The sequence below is a fragment of the Salmo salar genome, chromosome ssa03, assembly GCF_905237065.1.
Source record: "Salmo salar chromosome ssa03, Ssal_v3.1, whole genome shotgun sequence".
Taxonomy (NCBI): Eukaryota; Metazoa; Chordata; class Actinopteri; order Salmoniformes; family Salmonidae; genus Salmo; species Salmo salar.
The window spans coordinates 105,255,868-105,278,268 of record NC_059444.1 but is presented as its reverse complement, the minus strand read 5'-3'; the positions used below and the strand labels follow the sequence as shown (position 1 = coordinate 105,278,268).

The 22,401-nt window shown below is 38.9% G+C and overlaps 1 protein-coding gene across 1 annotated transcript in view; it reads right to left on the bottom strand.

The window, feature by feature from the left end:
* Positions 1-16,318: 16,318 nt before the first annotated feature.
* The window catches only part of LOC106612281 (zinc finger protein 883-like), a gene marked incomplete at its 3' end in the record, with an annotated part of 87,067 nt that continues 80,984 nt past the window's right edge, over positions 16,319-22,401 (bottom strand). The window contains exon 3 of the mRNA XM_045716110.1: positions 16,319-16,861. Coding sequence (XP_045572066.1) covers positions 16,319-16,861 — 543 coding nt within the window. The remainder of the gene's footprint in view (positions 16,862-22,401) is intronic.

Below are 22,401 nucleotides of genomic sequence, written 5' to 3'. Positions count from 1 at the left end.
TATCCGGCCGTGTAAATACTGCCCCTATCCCCAACAGTTTAAAACAGGGACATTGATCTGATTAACACCAGTAAATACAGTGAGTACTATCTAATAAAACAGGGACATTGATCTGATTAACACCAGTAAATACAGTGAGTAATATCTTATAAAACAGGGACATTGATCTGATTAACACCAGTAAATACAGTGAGTACTATCTAATAAAACAGGGACATTGATCTGATTAACACCAGTAAATACAGTGAGTACTATCTAATAAAACAGGGACATTGATCTGATTAACACAAGTAAATACAGTGAGTACTATCTAATAAAACAGGGACATTGATCTGATTAACACCAGTAAATACAGTGAGTAATATCTTATATAACAGGGACACAAACTCTGCAGTTGTTGAACTAATGTGTGATTTTTAAAAGGGCATTCTACACTCAAATATGTTTTTGTACTGTATGAATTGTTCATGACGTCCTCCAGGGATTTTTTAACTTTTCCTGTTGAAAAGTGATATATAAATACAGTAAAGTATAAACACACTAATGGGAAACAAATAAATGTTTTGAGCAAAATAGTGATTTTTTAGACAACTGCAAACTAGAAGGAGTGAGTGATGTCATAGTAAGGTCTCCAAGGAGTTGGCTTGATGGGAAGTCGTGATGTCATCCAATAGGAGACTGATCTTCATGTGAATATTCATTATTCTTTTTAAAATCCTTCCTGTTCTGTCAAGTTGGTTGTTGATCATTGCTAGAAAGCCGTTTTCAAGTCTTGCTATAGACTTTCAAGATGATTTAAGTCCAAACTGTAACTAGGCCACTCAGGAACATTCAATGTCATCTTGGTAAGCTCCTCCAGTGTAGATTTTGCCTTGTGGTTTAGGTTATTGTCCTGTTAGGACAGTTTTTTGTATTCAGATCTCTGAAATGCTCTCTACCTACGTAACATTTAGTGTCTCCTTATGTTACGCTGGGAAAACAGTTTTCATGGGAACAGAAATCCTAAATCATTTCAGAGTTTACTAAATCCAATGGTTCTAACCGAGAGTCACCTTAACTTTATTGACAACACCCAAATGGATACTGTCATTAACGCAGTTCTTCAATAATTACACATCATTCTTAATACTGTAGCTGTTTAGTTACAGTCACATGTTCAACTATCATCAGCTGATCCAGGAAATCATTTTCCGAATGACAGTCACATGACAGAAGCCACAACATGCAACAACAACCAAAGTGCTTCTTCATTCATTACTCTGGTAAAGACAGTTATGCCGTTCTCCATGTTGGATCCAACATCCCTAACAAATGGATGTTTATAATGTGTTATTGTCTGGTTGATTTACAGTAGGGTCTCGTTAGTCTGTTTGGACACAGAGATACGCTCCACGTTGGATCCAACATCCCTACTTTGCTCATAATGTGTAGAGAACTGTTCCTTGATGGATAGGCTATTGTTCAACACACAGAGCTATTTTCCTATATTTGTTGTTATGGGCCCTACAGTAGGTCTATGTTGTTGTTAGGTGAAGTTATGGGTCCTACAGTAGGTCTATGTTGTTGTTAGGTGAAGTTATGGGTCCTACAGTAGGTCTATGTTGTTGTTAGGTGAAGTTATGGGTCCTACAGTAGGTCTATGTTGTTGTTAGGTGAAGTTATGGGTCCTACAGTAGGTCTATGTTGTTGTTAGGTGAAGTTATGGGTCCTACAGCAGGTCTATGTTATTGTTATGGGTCCTAGAGGACACTATGTATGTCATGCAACAACAACCAAAGTGCTTCTTCGTTCATTACATAGGTATGATTGTTGTTAGGTGAAGTTATGGGCCAATTTGGCAAACAGTGTACAAACCCTCATTGTCAGGCTGATGGAAAAGCCAAAGAGCATTTTACTGGTTGAAGTGTTTTTTAAGTACAAAGTGGTTGATTTGCGATGACGACACAAACATTATATTAAGCAGGAAATTCAAACAAGCCTTACAATTATAATCCAAAGTAGTGTGAAATGAACTCATAAGCAACCTGGTAATGGAGGTTACTCCCCTGAGTTTCCCCCATTCACATTCAGAATACATTGTGAAAAACTAAAATCTTTGCTCACCATTTCAGATATACTACATCCATAACTAGTGGTTTCCTCATTACCAGATATATTACATCCATAACTAGTTGTTTCCTCATTACCAGATATACTACATCCATAACCAGTGGTTTCCTCATTACCAGATATACTACATCCATAACTAGTGGTTTCCTCATTACCAGATATACTACATCCATAACTAGTGGTTTCCTCATTACCAGATATACTACATCCATAACTAGTGGTTTCCTCATTACCAGATATACTACATCCATAACTAGTGGTTTCCTCATTACCAGATATACTACATCCATAACTAGTGGTTTCCTCATTACCAGACATACTACATCCATAACTAGTGGTTTCCTCATTAGCAGGGGAGGAGTTTCTACAACCAAATTGCATGTGCATCGCCCTCATGCCGCAATTTTAGCTAACACAGAAAGGGGCCTATATTGGAGACCAAAAGTCGTCTGGCACACTGCTTCGAGTTTCAACAACATGAATAACTTATTTCTAGCCTACAATCTTAGATGTTACTACTAATGTGAAAACAAGACAAAATATGACTATTCTTGCTCATTTTAAGACAATTGTTAAATCATGTTAACATTCATTACAGATATCAATTGTTGTATAACATCATGGCTATGCTGTTGGCATCACCTTTTACAGTGGATTACCGCTGTTGTGGGCCTTTAAATCATCTGTCTGACTTTGTTGTTCACACAGGAGAGATATGGGACTATCGTGGATCCTCTGGGGAGCCTCAACAACCTCATGATGCTGACGAGGAAGAGAAGAGTCTCTCCAGATCAGAACACCTCAAGAAACACCTGCAGAGATCCACAGGAAGAGAACTCACTGCTGCTCTGACTGTGGGAAGAGATTCACCTCCTCATCAGGCATTAAAATTCATCAGATAATTCACACAGGAGAGAAACCTTATAGCTGTACTCAATGTGGGAAGAGTTTTGTTTCATCTACTGGTCTGACAGTACACCAGAGAACACACACAGGAGAGAAGTTTTTTAGCTGTGATCAATGTGGGAAGAGTGTTACTACGTATAGAAATCTTACTCTACACCAGAGAACACACACAGGAGAGAAACCTTATAGCTGTGGTCAATGTGGGAAGCGTTTTGGTCAATCTGGAGATCTGAGTGCACCAGAGAACACACACAGGAGAGAAACCTTATAGCTGTGATCAATGTGGGAAGAGTTTTGCTGCACCTAGCACACTGACTCGACACCAGAGAATACACACAGGAGAGAAATCTTATAGCTGTGATCAATGTGGGAAGAGTTTTAGTAGGTCTGGCTCTCTGACAGTGCACCAGAGAATACACACAGGAGAGAAACCTTATAACTGTAATCAATGTGGGAAGAGTTTTGGTCGATCTGGAGAGCTGACAGTACACAAGAGAACACAGACAGGAGAGAAACCTTATAGCTGTGACCAGAGATAATCTGATAAAAGACCTCTGATCAAATATCAGAAAATACATGAAGGAGTTGTTAAATGATATCAATATATTTTAATGATGTCACAATGTAGAAGCCGAAACGTTTGTCCCCTGTTCTATTGATTTCAACATGATATGGATATTAGCCTCAGGGGGGAAATCCAGGCTCTGAATTGGAGGAGTACTATTTATGTGATTTAACAAAAAGTGACTAACAAAAAAGAGCTGTGTTACATTTACAGCATTGGTGACCCACTTGAATCAAAATGTAGATAGCTGTTTTCTACAAATTGTCCTCTAACCAGTGATGTGCACATTATTCCCAGATTCCGTGTGGTTTTGGAGCTGTTAGTTTTTACAGGACGTGCAACCTCATCTCCCTCCTCTCGCGCAATTGATTTCAACATGATATCGATGAGTTATGACATCGATGAGTTATGACAAGTAAGTGTTCCTTTGTTTAGCGACCCCTAAATGTAAATGTATCATTCCAAAATGTAGCTGACTGTCTTCTGCAGGTTGTCCTCTAACCAGTGAGGTGAAATATATCTCCCATTTCCATGTGTGTTTTTTAGTTGTGTTAGTTTCAACAGCACGTACAACCTGATTTCCCCTAATGGATATCAGTGATTTATTGCTACTTGTCAAAACAAGGTGCTTGTTTAAAAAAATTACAAGTAATATGATTATTGTGGCAGATGTTTTGTGTATATAGCACATTTTATGTTTAGGTTTTCAATTCATCCCAAACTGTTTCTGCGTATTGGTTATTGATTTGGACACGTTTAAACTGTGTTTTGACATTGGGGCTATTTCATATTTTCATTTCATGTAACATTTAGTAATCCTAATTATTTATGCAACCAACTGACAATTTTTTGGTACAATTATATTGACATTGTTGCCCTGCTTTTAGAATATCAGGGTTCATTCTCAGATGTGCCAAACCAAATGTACTAGAACATGACATTGGGGACTGGGCCCCGATCCAACAACATACCTATCTAGTGAACCCTGAAAAGAGAGAGAAGCTCTGCAGTGAGGTGGAAAGTTACTACGGATATTGCAGGAGTTTCCTCTTGAAATCAGACATGTCTGTGTCCTATTGGAGATGAGTTTTGTTTGGGCTCGTTCCAAGAGGACGAGAGTTCTAGAAGCTAAGGAAGGATTGTATAGAACGAAAGATGAAGGAGAAAAGATACTGTATATTATTTAGACATTTTTTTTCTTGTTTTTAATTGTTGACAGCCAGTAGACACCATGTTTATATTGTAGAAGGGAATCATTTTAGTTGATTATAATGTGAAATGGAAGTTGTTTTCTGTTGGTGGTGAGCAAACTTGTCCAACAAAAATATAGGATATATTTGTTGTCTTAAAGGGGAAGGTGTTACAGGCTTTGGTTTTTCCATTTATGTTTTGAGGTTGGACTTTAGCCCGTCTAGCTCGTTAGCACGTCTAGCTCGTTAGCCCGTCTAGCTCGTTAGCACGTAGGACGCACTGATTGGTGTCACCTCGTTAGTCAGTATGTGTTACACCTGTGCTGGCTTGTCCATCTCGTTAGTGGGAAGGTGTTTCACCTGAGCTGGTCCAGGTTCTATTTAAGAGTGTCTGGCCCAGTGCTCCAGTTGTCTTGATACATGTGGAGAGTCAACACCTTTAGTTGCTCCACCTTTTTGGTTTACTTCCTGTCTTTAAGTTTGGTGTGGGATTTTCTTTTGTTTTCCTCTTCTTGGGCAGATTTAGTGGGTCTCATGGTGGGTGTCTTTTAGGTCCCAGTTGTTGTTACTAGTCAACTTCCTGTGGACACCCCCATAGTGTCTTTCAGAGACCCTCCTAAAAAAAAAGCTTATATTTTGGGTTGGATATTGCATCCAATTAATATTTTAATCAATGGCATTTCCTTAGAATGTTCATTAGTCTTTCAGTTGTTATTGTTTTTTTATCCTCATATTTGTGTACTAAATATTTCTGATTATTTTCATAGTTTTTTCCTGTGAAGCCATTGTGTTGCATCCATGTCTGAAATGTGCTTTATAAATAAAGCTTGATTTGATTTGAACATATTGTAAAACAAATTAACCCAATGACTGACCAATCAACAAACTATTGGTCCACCTTAGTATGAAAAACTGTATCAATCCCACTTTTCCAGCCTGCTGAAGGCGTGGTGGAGTGGTAAACACCACCCCCGGCTCTACCAGGGGCTTGAGGTGGTCTCCCACAGCTCTGCTTATGTCATGTTCTGTGGCATTGCTGTTCCATTTATTGACTGTCCCTGCAACACAGAAACACATTTAGTCATATTATATAAAACACTCAAAGTAATGTATATGGAGCATCTATGGCCTCAGTTACACCTGGCACCTAAATGTGACTTCTGTCATCTGATCACTCCATGCTGCATTAGGTTCAGATCTACCAGGATGGGCCTTTGACACAGTCAGGCCACTGATTATGCATCAGCAATGTAAAGAGATGGGGTGAATGAGTGGGGAAAGGTACATTTGACACAAATGACCTTCATAATATCAAAGAACAAATGTGTGTCTGAGGGGAAATTAACTTTCATACAGCCAAAAGGGGTGAGAAATTACACCAATATCAGTGGACAATTTGCACTAATGTAAATAAACATAGATGATGGAACATATTCCCTTTTGCTGACGTGATGAACCGCTAAGGGGACATAAATATTTACCATCTAAACCATGTGTGACCTCTCACCTCTCTGGATGTAGAAGTGTTCTTCCTAACCAGTCCCTCAACAGCTCTCTGACTGAGCTCCACCCTCACTGGGTCTTCAGAGGAGAGGAAGGCTGAGGAGGGATGGAAGGATCAGTCAGTCAATAAAGTGTAGAGCTGCTGTCTGACAAAATCACTATTTTTAGTAGTTCATTAAAGTAAATAAGGCTTTATGACTGCTGAATACCAACTATCAATCACTTAGATCATGTATTTTCAGGTAGAGATACATCCTTGGGACGTCCCTAGCCCGTTGAAGTTGACATTTAAAATGGTTAAGGTAGGGGTTAAGGTTAGGGTTTAGGGTAGGATGTCCCAAGGATCCCAGATAGCATTGACCATTGTGCATTCTTCTCTCTTTTACATAGCAGGTGATGGGTTCTGAACTAGAAAATATGAAATATCCTTATTCATGTCACTGTTTGAGGGGAATGTAGAACGTTTACATTCTGTCAGAATGTGTTATTGTTAGACGTCAGGGATCCTATGGAAGGAGAAGGGCCACAGTCTGGAACAAGTCAACAGGACAGCCGTGAGGTGGGGAGGAGAAGGACCACAGTCTGGAACAAGTCAACAGGACAGCCGTGAGGTGGGGAGGAGAAGGACCACAGTCTGGAACAAGTCAACAGGACAGCCGTGAGGTGGGGAGGAGAAGGACCACAGTCTGGAACAAGTCAACAGGACAGCCGTGAGGTGGGGAGGAGAAGGGCCACAGTCTGGAACAAGTCAACAGGACAGCCGTGAGGTGGGGAGGAGTGAGGAATTTAGGCTGAGGTCAGGTCAGGTCAAGTGAGGAAGAACTCATGTGACTAAAGTTCTGCCTAGCAACAGAGGTGTAATTCAACATCAGTTCACCGTCTCACCTCATACTGTATTGGAGCTGCAGCAGCTTCTACTAACGTTAGCTTCGTTAACTAACTAACTAAGGACGGTGACCTGTCCAGACCAGATGTTACAACGAACTGAATCGTCAATGGAGGTCTTCCTCTTTATATAGCCTGCTACAGCATGCAATACTATTAACTCACAAGGGGGCAGAACGTTACATGGACAATACTATCCCATTTTGGACACGTTACATGGACAATACTATCCCATTTTGGAAACGTTACATGTACAATACTATCCCATTTTGGAAACGTTACATGGACAATACTATCCCATTTTGGAAACGTTACATGTACAATACTATCCCATTTTGGAAACATTACATGTACAATACTATCCCATTTTGGAAACGTTACATGGACAATACTATCCCATTTTGGAAACGTTACATGTACAATACTATCCCATTTTGGAAACATTACATGTACAATACTATCCCATTTTGGAAACGTTACATGTACAATACTATCCCATTTTGGAAACGTTACATGGACAATACTATCCCATTTTGGAAACGTTACATGTACAATACTATCCCATTTTGGAAACGTTACATGTACAATACTATACCATTTTGGAAACGTTACATGGACAATACTATCCCATTTTGGAAACGTTACATGTACAATACTATCCTATTTTGGAAACGTTACATGTACAATACTATCCCATTTTGAAAACGTTACATGTACAATACTATCCCATTTTGGAAACATTACATGTACAATACTATCCCATTTTGGAAACATGTACAATACTATCCCATTTTGGAAACGTTACATGTACAATACTATCCCATTTTGGAAACGTTACATGGACAATACTATCCCATTTTGGAAACGTTACATGTACAATACTATCCCATTTTGGAAACATTACATGTACAATACTATCCCATTTTGGAAACGTTACATGGACAATACTATCCCATTTTGGAAACGTTACATGTACAATACTATCCCATTTTGGAAACATTACATGTACAATACTATCCCATTTTGGAAACGTTACATGTACAATACTATCCCATTTTGGAAACGTTACATGGACAATACTATCCCATTTTGGAAACGTTACATGTACAATACTATCCCATTTTGGAAACGTTACATGTACAATACTATACCATTTTGGAAACGTTACATGGACAATACTATCCCATTTTGGAAACGTTACATGTACAATACTATCCTATTTTGGAAACGTTACATGTACAATACTATCCCATTTTGAAAACGTTACATGTACAATACTATCCCATTTTGGAAACATTACATGTACAATACTATCCCATTTTGGAAACATGTACAATACTATCCCATTTTGGAAACGTTACATGTACAATACTATACCATTTTGGAAACGTTACATGGACAATACTATCCCATTTTGGAAACGTTACATGTACAATACTATCCTATTTTGGAAACGTTACATGTACAATACTATCCCATTTTGAAAACGTTACATGTACAATACTATCCCATTTTGGAAACATTACATGTACAATACTATCCCATTTTGGAAACATGTACAATACTATCCCATTTTGGAAACGTTACATGTACAATACTATACCATTTTGGAAACATGTACAATACTATCCCATTTTGGAAACGTTACATGTCCGCACCCTTGTGGAGGGAAATTAATATCTTAGATGGTAGCTGTAGATGGGATTCAAATGCATAATGGTATTAATACAGTGTCTAGACTACCTCTTTTGTATAAATGCCCTTCAGAATCCAAACACAGTATTGCCACGCAGCAAAATGTTGTGTAAAATCTTTCAAGTCAGCCTGATAAAATATTGAACAATTTGTGTACAAAGATATCTTGAAATGTGATATTAGGCCTGTATGGCAGTACTGTTACTGTATGGCAGTACTGTATTGGCTAGTGCTTTCTCCAATATGTTCTTCTATTTTACATTACATTGTATGTTGATGCCATTAATCTTTCAATATTTATTTAATATATATATTTAGGTTTTTTTAAAGACTATTCTTTGACACATTTTCTCTTCCTTTGAAACTCTTATAGGACAGAACATGGACACAATGCAATTGGGATTAAGAAGAAGGTACAGATATGTTGTAGGACAGCTGCATTTGAAGTGTACATTTAACCTACATAGCAGTCAATACAAACTGACATCTATTAGCATACAAATGTGTGCAAATGATCTTTTCAGATCTTCTCAGAAATGAATCAAGTCCATGGAATGGATATAGACAAAAAGATAATTCAAGGACTATCAGAGGTAGAGAGGCGAGGCAGGGGTGAGGACATCATCCTGCTATTTTGACAGTCCCTGAAGGACAATACAGAAGAGGTATTTGCTCTTATTCCTTCCCTTTCTCTAATGTATTTTCTAGTAAAATGAGCAAGTGTAGTAAGATCATTGCTTTACTTTACTAGGACTGGAGACCACAGCAGCGATTCTGCTCTTGCCCTACCTCTTCAATGAGGCCCCGAGTGGCCTTTATGTCCGTGACAAGGTATGTCTATGCACCAATCATCTGTTTCTTCATAAACATAGGTGTGCATGCTTATATAAAACTACAGCTGAACATTTGTTATGTTCTTTGTTAATTGTTTGTGTATTAATCTTTTCTTACTTTTGTTGACACAGATTTCACCGCTCTTCACTCCTTTACTGCACATCGGTGGAAATCCATTTCACCATGAGAGTGAAATCCCGCTGGCCTTTGATGGGGAGAACATCCACGCCCTAGAGGACGTCCCCGTGGGACTTGGGGCTCTGCTACGACTGGATTTTTATTTTCTGTAACATTTCCCCAAAATGTCAGAAAAACTATTATGTTGTGAAGTTACTGTGTTCTGGGGATAAGAGAAGTTGGGGTGAAGTTAACAGGGCCGGTCATAAAGATGGAAAACTTCCTAACATAACTAAGTGGATACGATATACACACTAAAGCTGAAAAATCTGTATTTAGCATCAAGTCTACAATATTGTTAGTTTACCTGTGATTCATTTTTTATGTTGTTTTTATTTTACATCATTATTTTATACATTTTAAATGTCATGAAAAGTCACTCTGGATAAGAGCGTCTGCTAAATGACTAAAATGTAAAATGTAAAAAAAATGTCATGAAAAGCACTATACAAAGTAAAAGTATTATTTATTATGGTCTGACATGTCTGCAGAAATGTTTCAATTTGGTAATGTGTTTTGTTTGGTAAATGGTTTTGTAAATATTAATTCACAGTTGTGGTGCCACTAAATAAACAATGAATTATTTAAATCAATATTGTGAATATTATTATTATTATTATTATTATTCAAATGTTTTTATAATGGAGGGAGGGTGGACAGGGAGTTAAAAAAATTAACCCCAAAAGGTTATTTGAGGAACCATGATAAGGGGTTCTTCAAAGAACTTATAGGGGTTCCCACAAAATGTTCTTCAAATAACTTTTAGGGGTTCCCCCACAGTTTCAATTTGAAGAACCCCTAAAGGATACTCCAGGAACCTTGACTTCTTAGAGTGTATATTGATAAAAGTCTCCTTGTCCGAGAGACATTTACATAGTTATACACAGCCCAATTTGGGATGACTATTTTAGGGTGAAATAACAGCCACAACAGACAGACCTGATTTCGCCCATAATTCGACGTCCTTGGACGTCACGTGCTGACTGGGTATGACCAAAGTTATTCCATTTATCTAAACTTTGTAGTACATTTTTACACTATAATTAATGTTTCTGATGCCACATCGCCCGTTTTCAAAGGGAGTCGTTGGTTTTTAGGGGCAGTCGCTTTTGAGTTTTTTGTCTGAAAGTATTTTCTCAACTGCGATACCAACTCCAGTCAGCAGATGGCGATGTGCGTCTTTCAGGTGATTCTGCCACTGTGACGTATAATCTAGTGGACGGGACGCTTCTTCAACATCAACAGCTAGTCAGCCACCATGGTTCACTCTAACTTTATGGAAAAAGGTTTATTCAATAAATCTAGCAACTCCTCTCATACTGGGAAGAACCCCCCACAGGCCTTAAGGGCAGTTTTTATTTCAAATGTAGTAGCCGGATGGAGAAAATCCAATTAGCGTTTTATAGTTACATCGTTAGGGTAATTTACCCTAAAGTGGACACACTCCCATCAGTTTCTGAGACAACTGGCCAGACTTTGTAGACTGTTTAATAATGCTTAAACCTCATCTTTATCAAATGATCCATTAAAGATACCAACTCAAAGCCTATGTTTGTCTACATATGGGTTGTTTAAATTGTATCTAATTATATTCCCAGTATTACTTCATCAAATCTCTAGTAATCGATTATACACACATACAATTCATCATATATTCACAGAATCCATATAAAACGTAAGAAATTCTCAGGTAAACACGACAACCATTCCATTTGCTTTTTCAGGGACTCTCCATAGCTACGAAGCATCTCTCCAAACATCCTCCCAGCAGAACCAAAAATAAACTTTGGTTTCATCTGATTAACGGAACCAAAAAAATATGTTTGTTTCCCGGACAATTTTACATTTACGTCATTTAGCAGACGCTCTTATCCACAATGGACCATGACCATGGGATCCTCAACGGTTCTCTAACCTCCCAGAGACCACGGCAAAATCAAGCCTCCCAGAAACTACAGACCTTCCGCTGCTTTCTAAAATATCATCCCGCTTATTATCCATATTTCAATCGTCTGATTAAGCATATTTCTATATGTTACTATCCAAACGTCAGATTAAGACTCATTTCCACAGTCACACAACTCTCATATCACAGTCGCACAACTCTCATATCACAGTCACACAACTCTCATATCACAGTGTCGTGGACGAATCAGAATTAGTTGGGTAACATAGATAATTAAGATGTTTTATTAATATAATATGCTTATTTGAGGTACTTGTCATTAGAAAGTGTCCATTGGACTCTGGTGTCTTTTCAGTTGCACCCTTAGCTGGGGCTCAGACACTTGGGGCCCAGAGAGGGGAGAGGTCAGACTTGTCGTCATGGGAATGTGTCTTTACCTATTTCTTAAACCATGTGAAGGGATGGCGTGATTAATGGGGAACCAATGACTTGTCTGTGAGCAAGTCACTCCCTCCTTTTCTTTATTGGGGGGAGGATTATGGCAGTAAATGGACCCTTGTATGTCCTCTCTTAGATCTCGCACTTATCCTGTGATAATATATGGCCTAGAGGCTCACTCCCCAGTGAGCCTGTCCAGGAGTAGGGTCAAGAGGGGGTTTGCTTGAGATGGGAGTATCTAGAGTTGACAATTGATATATGCCATTGGATGAAATTGTGTTTTTGTTCAATACCGTAACAGGGAGGGACAGTTCTACGGGGACCAGATACTGGTCTATATAATGAACCCTGTTGACATAGCAGTTACTGTCTGATGTGTTTTATTGATATCTGTCATACAAAACTTAACCTTTGTGAACTGTTACTAAGTATCTGTGGTTTGTCAATGTACGTTGAAGGGGGCTGTATCGTTGCTATAAAAGATCCCTGTAGCCATTCTGCAATCACCTTCCTGGTTCATTCGAGAGAATGCATTAGTGGGGTCAAGAACTTTTGCAAAAGTATCTTAAGTATTAAAGATGTAGTTTAACTCGGACTGGTGTGTTTGTAACTCCTCATTTGGTAATGCGGAAATTAGCCACCACAACAGTCACACAACTCTCATATCACAGTCACACAACTCTCATATCACAGTCACACAACTATCATATCACAGTCACACAATGCTATTCCCAAACATACCTAATCAATTAGTTGTTTTTCAACAATATTTTAACCTGCAGGAATATTTTCACATTTCTATCTCATAGTTAGTTCCTAGGATAATGCAACTCATACATATACATCTTTCAATACTTCTAAAATGGGGTCCAGGTTTAAAATAATTACAGGTTTAAAACAGTACGGTGCACCTGTAATTATCTTATACTATATCATAAATGGTCTTAACTAGTAAACACAGATTCTAGTTTTCATCCAGTTCACAAAGATAGCTGACTCAGCGTCAGAGCCTCCTGACTGGGCCCTGTTTACACCTCCACACAGGAATAGACACCCAGATTCTACTGACTGGGCCCTGTTTACACCTCCACACAGGAATACACACTCAGAGCCTCCTGACTGGGCCCTGTTTACACCTCCACACAGGAATACACACTCAGAGCCTACTGACTGGGCCCTGTTTACACCTCCACACAGGAATACACACTCAGAGCCTACTGACTGGGCCCTGTTTACACCTCCACACAGGAATACACACTCAGAGCCTCCTGACTGGGCCCTGTTTACACCTCCACACAGGAACACACACTCAGAGCCTCCTGACTGGGCCCTGTTTACACCTCCACACAGGAATAGACACTCAGAGCCTCCTGACTGGGCCCTGTTTACACCTCCACACAGGAATACACACTCAGAGCCTCCTGACTGGGCCCTGTTTACACCTCCACACAGCAATACACACTCAGAGCCTCCTGACTGGGCCCTGTTTACACCTCCACACAGCAATACACACTCAGAGCCTCCTGACTGGGCCCTGTTTACACCTCCACACAGGAATACACACTCAGAGCCTCCTGACTGGGCCCTGTTTACACCTCCACACAGGAATACACACTCAGAGCCTACGAGGCTTTTCTAAAAACTCCACTTTGCGTGTTTCACTCACCTCTTTTTTTTAAACTACGTTGGAGATGTGGTATCCACTCGGATCGCTGCCTCTCAGATCAAAGGTGGGTCCATTTGCTCCGTTCCTGAAGTGTGGTCTCCCTGAGATCCCAAGTTAGAGGGATCCCTGCTGCACCATTTACCCAGGTCATCAGGAGCGGTCACCAAGTCAAGATTCACATCCCCATCGCCAAATGTGGTGGTTCATTTCTTTAATATCAAATGAGAGAAACTTATCACACAAGTCAGAGTTATTCTTAAACTAAATCTTTATTCACTTATAAGGGAGCAGGTCAATACAACACACATATAAAGTCAATCAATTGGGTGCCCTATGATAATGATGGCTGGTGGAACAATCACCCCCAGATGATTCGTTGAGAGATGAATCAACCCCAGATGATTCGTTGAGAGCCATGAGACAAAAGTACAAAGGTCTTTTACAGCCAAGATACACCCCTTTCAACCTACATGACCAACAACAGATGTATAGAACGGGTCACAAGGTTAACATTTGTATGAAAGATACTTATAATTCTCAGCAGACAGTATCTGCTGTAAAAACAGTACTCTTTGTGTAGAGACCAGGGTCTGGCCCTGAGGTCATCTCTCCCTGGTACCATATAGAACAGAAACATTAACTCATGTTCTGGAATGCAGTCTCTTTAGGTTTTATCACCCAAAAGACATTGTAAATCTCCTGTCAGTGTTTTCTCCCAGAGGCCCATCCTCAGTAGAACACAGACACAATAGTTCTAAGAACCCTCTATTCTGTTGCATAAAACAACCATTTGATGCAATAAAAGTATAATAACATAATCTTGCAGTTTTGCTCTCAGTGTCCACAAAAGAAAAACACACACCAAACTTAAATACAGGAAGTAAACCAAAAAGGTGGAGCAACTAAAGGTGTTGACTCTCCACATGTATCAAGACAACTGGAGCACTGGGCCAGACACTCTTAAATAGAACCTGGACCAGCTCAGGTGAAACACCTTCCCACTAACGAGATGGACAAGCCAGCACAGGTGTAACACATACTGACTAACGAGGTGACACCAATCAGTGCGTCCTATGTGCTAACGAGCTAGACGTGCTAACGAGCTAGACGTGGTAACGAGCAAGACGTGCTAACGAGCTAGACGTGCTAACGAGCTAGACGAGCTAACGAGCTAGACGTGCTAACGAGCTAGACGAGCTAACGAGCTAGACGTGCTAACGAGCTAGACGTGCTAACGAGCTAGACGAGCTAAAGTCCAACCTCAAAACATAAATGGAAAAACCAAAGCCTGTAACACCTTCCCCCTTAAGACAACAAATATATCCTATATTTCTTTTGGACAAGTTTGCTCACCACCAACAGAAAACAACTTAATTTCCCAATATAATCAACTACAATGCTTCACCTATAATCAATTGTTCTCCTTTTTCTTTCTATAGAATCCTAAATCCCACTAGCTTCTAGAACTCTCGTCTTCCTAAATCCCACTAGATTCTAGAACCCTCCTCTTCCTAAAACTCACTAGCTTCTAGAACTCTCGTCTTCCTAAATCCCACTAGATTCTAGAACTCTCGTCTTCCTAAAACTCACTAGATTCTAGAACTCTCGTCTCCTTGGAACGAGCCCAAACAAAACTCATCTCCAATACGGAAAAACGTGCAGTCAAAATAAATAAAGATCCATAGCAACGCACTAGCTAAACGCAAAACACAAATCTTATATCCATTTGGGGGAAATCAGGTTGAACCTGCTCTTCAAACTAACACAACAAAAAAAAAAACACATGGAAATGGAGATATATTTTACCTCACTGGTTAGAGGACAACCTGCAGAAGACAGTCAGCTACATTTTGGAGTGATGCATTTAAATTTAGGGGTCCCTAAACAAAGGAACACAACACTTATTTGTCATAACTCATCGATATCATGTTGAAATCAATTGTGCAGAGAGGAGGGAGATGAGGTTGCACGTCCTGTTAAAACTAACAGCTCAAAAATCACACAGAATCTGGGAATAATGTGTACATCCCTGGTTAGAGGACAATTTGTAGAAAACAGCTAGTTACATTTTGAAGTGTTGCATTGTGATTCCTGTGCGTCACCAACGTGGTAAGTGTAACAGAACTCCTTTTGTGTTAGTCACTTTTAGGGTTCTACATTGTGACATCATTAAAATACTCCTACTACAATGTTTAAACATTCTACATTGTGACATCATTAAAATACTCCTTCTACAATGTTAAAACATTCTACATTGTGACATTATTTCATTGATATCATGAAACAACTCCATGTATTTTCTGATGTTTGATCAGAGGCCTTTTATCAGAGTATCTCTTGTCACATTGACCACAGCCAAAATATTTCTCTCCTGTGTGTGTTCTCTTGTGTTGAGTCAGATGTGCAGATCGACCAAAACTCTTCCCACATTTATAAGGTTTCTCTCCTGTGTGTGTTCTCTGGTGTAGAGTCAGAGAGCCAGATTGACTAAAACTCTTCCCACATTGATCACAGCTACAAGGTTTCTCTCCTGTGTGTGTTCTCTGGTGTAGAGTCAGAGAGCCAGATTGACTAAAACTCTTCCCACATTGATCACAGCTACAAGGTTTCTCTCCTGTGTGTGTTCTCTGGTGTAGAGTCAGAGAGCCAGATTGACTAAAACTCTTCCCACATTGATCACAGCTATAAGGTTTCTCTCCTGTGTGTCTTCTCTGGTGTACAGTCAGAATGCTTGACCTAGTAAAACTCCTCCCACATTGATCACAGCTAAAAGGTTTCTCTCCTGTGTGTGTTCTCTGGTGTGAAGTCAGAGAGCCAGATGTAGTAAAACTCTTCCCACATTGACCACAGATATAATGTTTCTCTCCAGTGTGTATTCTCTGGTGTGATATCAGGCTGCTTGACTGAGTAAAACTCTTCCCACATTGACCACAGCTATAAGGTTTCTCTCCTGTGTGTGTTCTCTGAGCAGCAGTGAGGTCTCTTCCCTGTGGGTCTTTGCAGGTGTTTATTGAGGTGTTCTAATGTGGAGAGACTCTTCTCTGCCTCTTCAGCATCACGAGGTTGTTGAGGCTCCCCAGAGGATCCACGATAGTTAAGTATCTCTCCTGTGTGAACAACAAAGTCAGACAGATGGTTAAAGGCCCACAACAGCGGTAATCCACTGTAAAAGGTGATGCCAACAGCGGAGCCATGATGTTGGACAACAATTGACATCTGTAATGAATGTAAAAATTATTTGACAATTGTCTTAAAATGAGCAAGAATAGTCATATTTTGTCTTGTTTTCACATTAGTAGTAACATCGATGATTGTAGGCTAGAAATAAATTATTAGAGTTGTTGAAACTCTAAGCAGTGTGCCAGACGACTTTTGGTCTCCAATATAGGCCCTTTCTGTGTTTGCTAAAATTGCGGCACGAGGGCAAAGCACACAATTTGGTTGCAGAAACTCATCCCTGCTAATGAGGAAACCACTAGTTATGGATGTAGTATATCTGGTAATGAGGAAACCACTAGTTATGGATGTAGTATATCTGCTAATGAGGAAACCACTAGTTATGGATGTAGTATATCTGCTAATGAGGAAACCACTAGTTATGGATGTAGTATATCTGGTAATGAGGAAACCACTAGTTATGGATGTAGTATATCTGGTAATGAGGAAACCACTAGTTATGGATGTAGTATATCTGCTAATGAGGAAACCACTAGTTATGGATGTAGTATATCTGCTAATGAGGAAACCGCTAGTTATGGATGTAGTATATCTGGTAATGAGGAACCCACTAGTTACGGATGTAGTATATCTGCTAATGAGGAAACCACTAGTTATGGATGTAGTATATCTGGTAATGAGGAAACCACTAGTTATGGATGTAGTATATCTGGTAATGAGGAAACCACTAGTTATGGATGTAGTATATCTGGTAATGAGGAAACCACTAGTTATGGATGTAGTATATCTGGTAATGAGGAAACCACTAGTTATGGATGTAGTATATCTGGTAATGAGGAAACCAATAGTTATGGATGTAGTATATCTGGTAATGAGGAAACCACTAGTTATGGATGTAGTATATCTGCTAATGAGGAAACCACTAGTTATGGATGTAGTATATCTGGTAATGAGGAAACCACTAGTTATGGATGTAGTATATCTGCTAATGAGGAAACCACTAGTTATGGATGTAGTATATCTGCTGAGGAAACCACTAGTTATGGATGTAGTATATCTGGTAATGAGGAAATCACTAGTTATGGATGTAGTATATCTGCTAATGAGGAAACCACTAGTTATGGATGTAGTATATCTGGTAATGAGGAAACCACTAGTTATGGATGTAGTGTATCTGCTAATGAGGAAACCACTAGTTATGGATGTAGTATATATGGTAATGAGGAAACCACTAGTTATGGATGTAGTATATCTGGTAATGAGGAAACCACTAGTTATGGATGTAGTATATCTGGTAATGAGGAAACCACTAGTTATGGATGTAGTATATCTGGTAATGAGGAAACCAATAGTTATGGATGTAGTATATCTGGTAATGAGGAAACCACTAGTTATGGATGTAGTATATCTGCTAATGAGGAAACCACTAGTTATGGATGTAGTATATCTGGTAATGAGGAAACCACTAGTTATGGATGTAGTATATCTGCTAATGAGGAAACCACTAGTTATGGATGTAGTATATCTGCTAATGAGGAAACCACTAGTTATGGATGTAGTATATCTGCTAATGAGGAAACCACTAGTTATGGATGTAGTATATCTGCTAATGAGGAAACCACTAGTTATGGATGTAGTATATCTGCTAATGAGGAAACCACTAGTTATGGATGTAGTATATTTGGTAATGAGGAAACCACTAGTTATGGATGTAGTATATCTGGTAATGAGGAAACCACTAGTTATGGATGTAGTATATCTGGTAATGAGGAAACCACTAGTTATGGATGTAGTATATCTGGTAATGAGGAAACCACTAGTTATGGATGTAGTATATCTGATAATGAGGAAACCACTAGTTATGGATGTAGTATATCTGGTAATGAGGAAACCACTAGTTATGGATGTAGTATATCTGGTAATGAGGAAACCACTAGTTATGGATGTAGTATATCTGGTAATGAGGAAACCACTAGTTATGGATGTAGTATATCTGCTAATGAGGAAACCACTAGTTATGGATGTAGTATATCTGCTAATGAGGAAACCACTAGTTATGGATGTAGTATATCTGGTAATGAGGAAACCACTAGTTATGGATGTACTATATCTGGTAATGAGGAACCCACTAGTTATGGATGTAGTATATCTGCTAATGAGGAAACCACTAGTTATGGATGTAGTATATCTGGTAATGAGGAAACCACTAGTTATGGATGTAGTATATATGCCTGGAGCAAAAAATAGTGAGCAAAGATTTTAGTTTTCACAATGTATTCTGAATAATACAGCGCAAGATCAGGAGTGCTACTCAAGGAAACTCACATTAAGCTCTGTGTCTATTCACTAATTCACCACCGTGGGGGAAAACTCAGGGGAGTTCTCATAGGCTGACAGTAAAAATAGCCTCCATTTACAGGTTGCTTATGAGTGCATTTCACATTAAATATGGATTATAATTGTAAGACTCGCTTGAATCACCTGCTTAATATGTTTGTGTTATTGTCGCATATCAACTGATTTATACTTAAAAAACACTTCAACCAGTAAAATGCTCTTTGGCTTTTCCATCAGCCTGACAATGAGGGTTTGTACACTAAGTGTTTAACAAATTGGCCCATAACTTCACCTAACAATAACATAGACCTACTGTAGGACCCATAACTTCACCTAACAACAACACAGACCTACTGTAGGACCCATAACTTCACCTAACAACAACATAGACCTACTGTAGGACCCATAACTTCACCTAACAATAACGTAGACCTACTGTAAGACCCATAACTTCACCTAACAATAACATAGACCTAGGACTATAAATCATTTAATATTTCAGGTGAAACATGGAAACTAAAATGTCTTTGTCATGACATTTCATAACCTGATCACCAGATAATTTTGTGAATAATCCCACTAGGCTACTCTGTAATGTGTTGTCATTCTAAATGTCCTGAATAAAGGAAAATAGCTCTGTGTGTTGTACAGTAGCCTATCCATCAAGGAACAGATCTCTACACATTATGAGCTAAGTATCTCTGTGTCCAAACAGACTAACGAGACCCTACTGTAAATCAAGCAGACAATAACACATTATAAACATCAATTTGTTAGGGATGTTGGATCCAACATGGAGAACGGCATAACTGTCTTTACCAGAGTAATGAATGAAAAAGCACTTTGGTTGTTGTTGCATGTCCTGATGTTTGTCATGTGACTGTCATTCAGAAAATGATTTCCTGGATCAGCTGATGATAGTTGAACATGTGACTGTAACTAAACAGCTACAGTATTAAGAATTATGTGTAATTATTGAAGAACGACGTTAATGACAGTATCCATTTGGGTGTTGTCAATAAAGTTAAGGTGACTCGGTTAGAACCATTGGATTTAGCAAACTCTGAAATGATTTAGGATTTCTGTGCCCATGAAAACTGTTTTTCCAGCGTAACATAAGGAGACACTAAATGTTAAGTAGGTAGAGAGCATTTCAGAGATCTGAATACAAAAAACTGTCCTAACAGGACAATAACCTAAACCACAAGGCCAAATCTACACTGGAGGAGCTTACCAAGATGACATTGAATGTTCCTGAGTGGCCTAGTTACAGTTTGGACTTAAATCGTCTTGAAAGTCAATGGCAAGACTTGAAAACGGCTTTCTAGCAATGATCAACAACCAACTTGACAGAACAGGAAGGATTTTAAAAAGAATAATGAATATTCACATGAAGATCAGTCTCCTATTGGATGACATCACGACTTCCCATCAAGCCAACTCCTTGGAGGCCTTACTATGACATCACTCACTCCTTCTAGTTTGCAGTTGTTAAAAAAACACTATTTTGCTCAAAACATTTATTTGTTTCCCTTTAGTGTGTTTATAATTTACTGTATTTATATCACTTTTCAACAGGAAAAGTTTAAAAATCCCTGGAGGACTTCATGGACAATTCATACAGTACAAAAACATATTCAAGTGTAGAATGCCCTTTTAAAAATCACACATTAGTTCAACAACTGCAGAGTTTGTGTCCCTGTTTTATAAGATAGCACTCACTGTATTTACTGGTGTTAATGAGATCAATGTCCCTGTTTTATTAGATAGTACTCACTGTATTTACTGGTGTTAATCAGATCAATGCCCCTGTTTTATTAGATAGTACTCACTGTATTTACTGGTGTTAATCAGATCAATGTCCCTGTTTTATAAGATAGTACTCACTGTATTTACTGGTGTTAATCAGATCAATGTCCCTGTTTTATTAGATAGTACTCACTGTATTTACTGGTGTTAATCAGATCAATGTCCCTGTTTTATTAGATAGTATTCACTGTATTTACTGGTGTTAATCAGATCAATGTTCCTGTTTTATTAGATAGTCCTCACTGTATTTACTGGTGTTAATCAGATCAATGTCCCTGTTTTATTAGATAGTACTCACTGTATTTACTGGTGTTAATCAGATCAATGTCCCTGTTTTATTAGATAGTACTCACTGTATTTACTGGTGTTAATCAGTTCTCCAGTCTTCTCTTCTTCGTCCTCCTCTAATGTGACAGTAATCTCCCCCTCTTCATCCTTCATTCCAAAAACGTTTTCATTTTCTTTCACTTCCTCCTCTTCCTTCACAGTAACATCCTCCTCCTCTTTCACTCTGAACGCGTCTTCCTCTTCTTTCACTGAAACGTCTTTCTCTTCTTCTTTCACGGTAACAGCCTCACCCTCTACTTCTTGTTTTACTGTGACATCCTCCTCTTCCTTCTCCTCTTTCACGACAACGTTCAGCCCCAGAGCTTCTTTCTCCGTCCAACAGACCTCCTCTTTAGCAGGAGGAGAGTAGCTTAGTGAGCGCATGGTCGGGGATGTTAGCTAGCTAGGCTAGTGCTAACTTAACCAGCCAGATAGTTGCAACGTAAATATTAAATTAAATGGGGTAGCTAGTTGTTTACACATAAGTATGTTTAAATCACAGTTGCAATTAAACCTGGAAAGTGTCTAAAGAACTTGAATGTTCAGACTTTGTTGGCTAGCGAGCTACCGAGGTGGCTGCATTTGTTGAAGAAGCGTTCCGTCCACTAGATTATACGTCACACTAGAAACATCGCCTGAAAGACACATATCGCCATCTGCTGTCTGGAGGGAGGAAACGCAGTTGAGGAGGGAAAACTATTTTTATTCTTCATTGAATTATAATATTATAAAGCAGTTTAGGGAAACGTTTTTTTTCTCTCCATTAAATATGAATATTATATCAACAAGTACAAAGAGCAACAAGTGTTTGATTAGTTCAGTTTTTTATGAGAATTTAAAACAAACTCTACATCTACTCCACAGTATTTGATCCCCT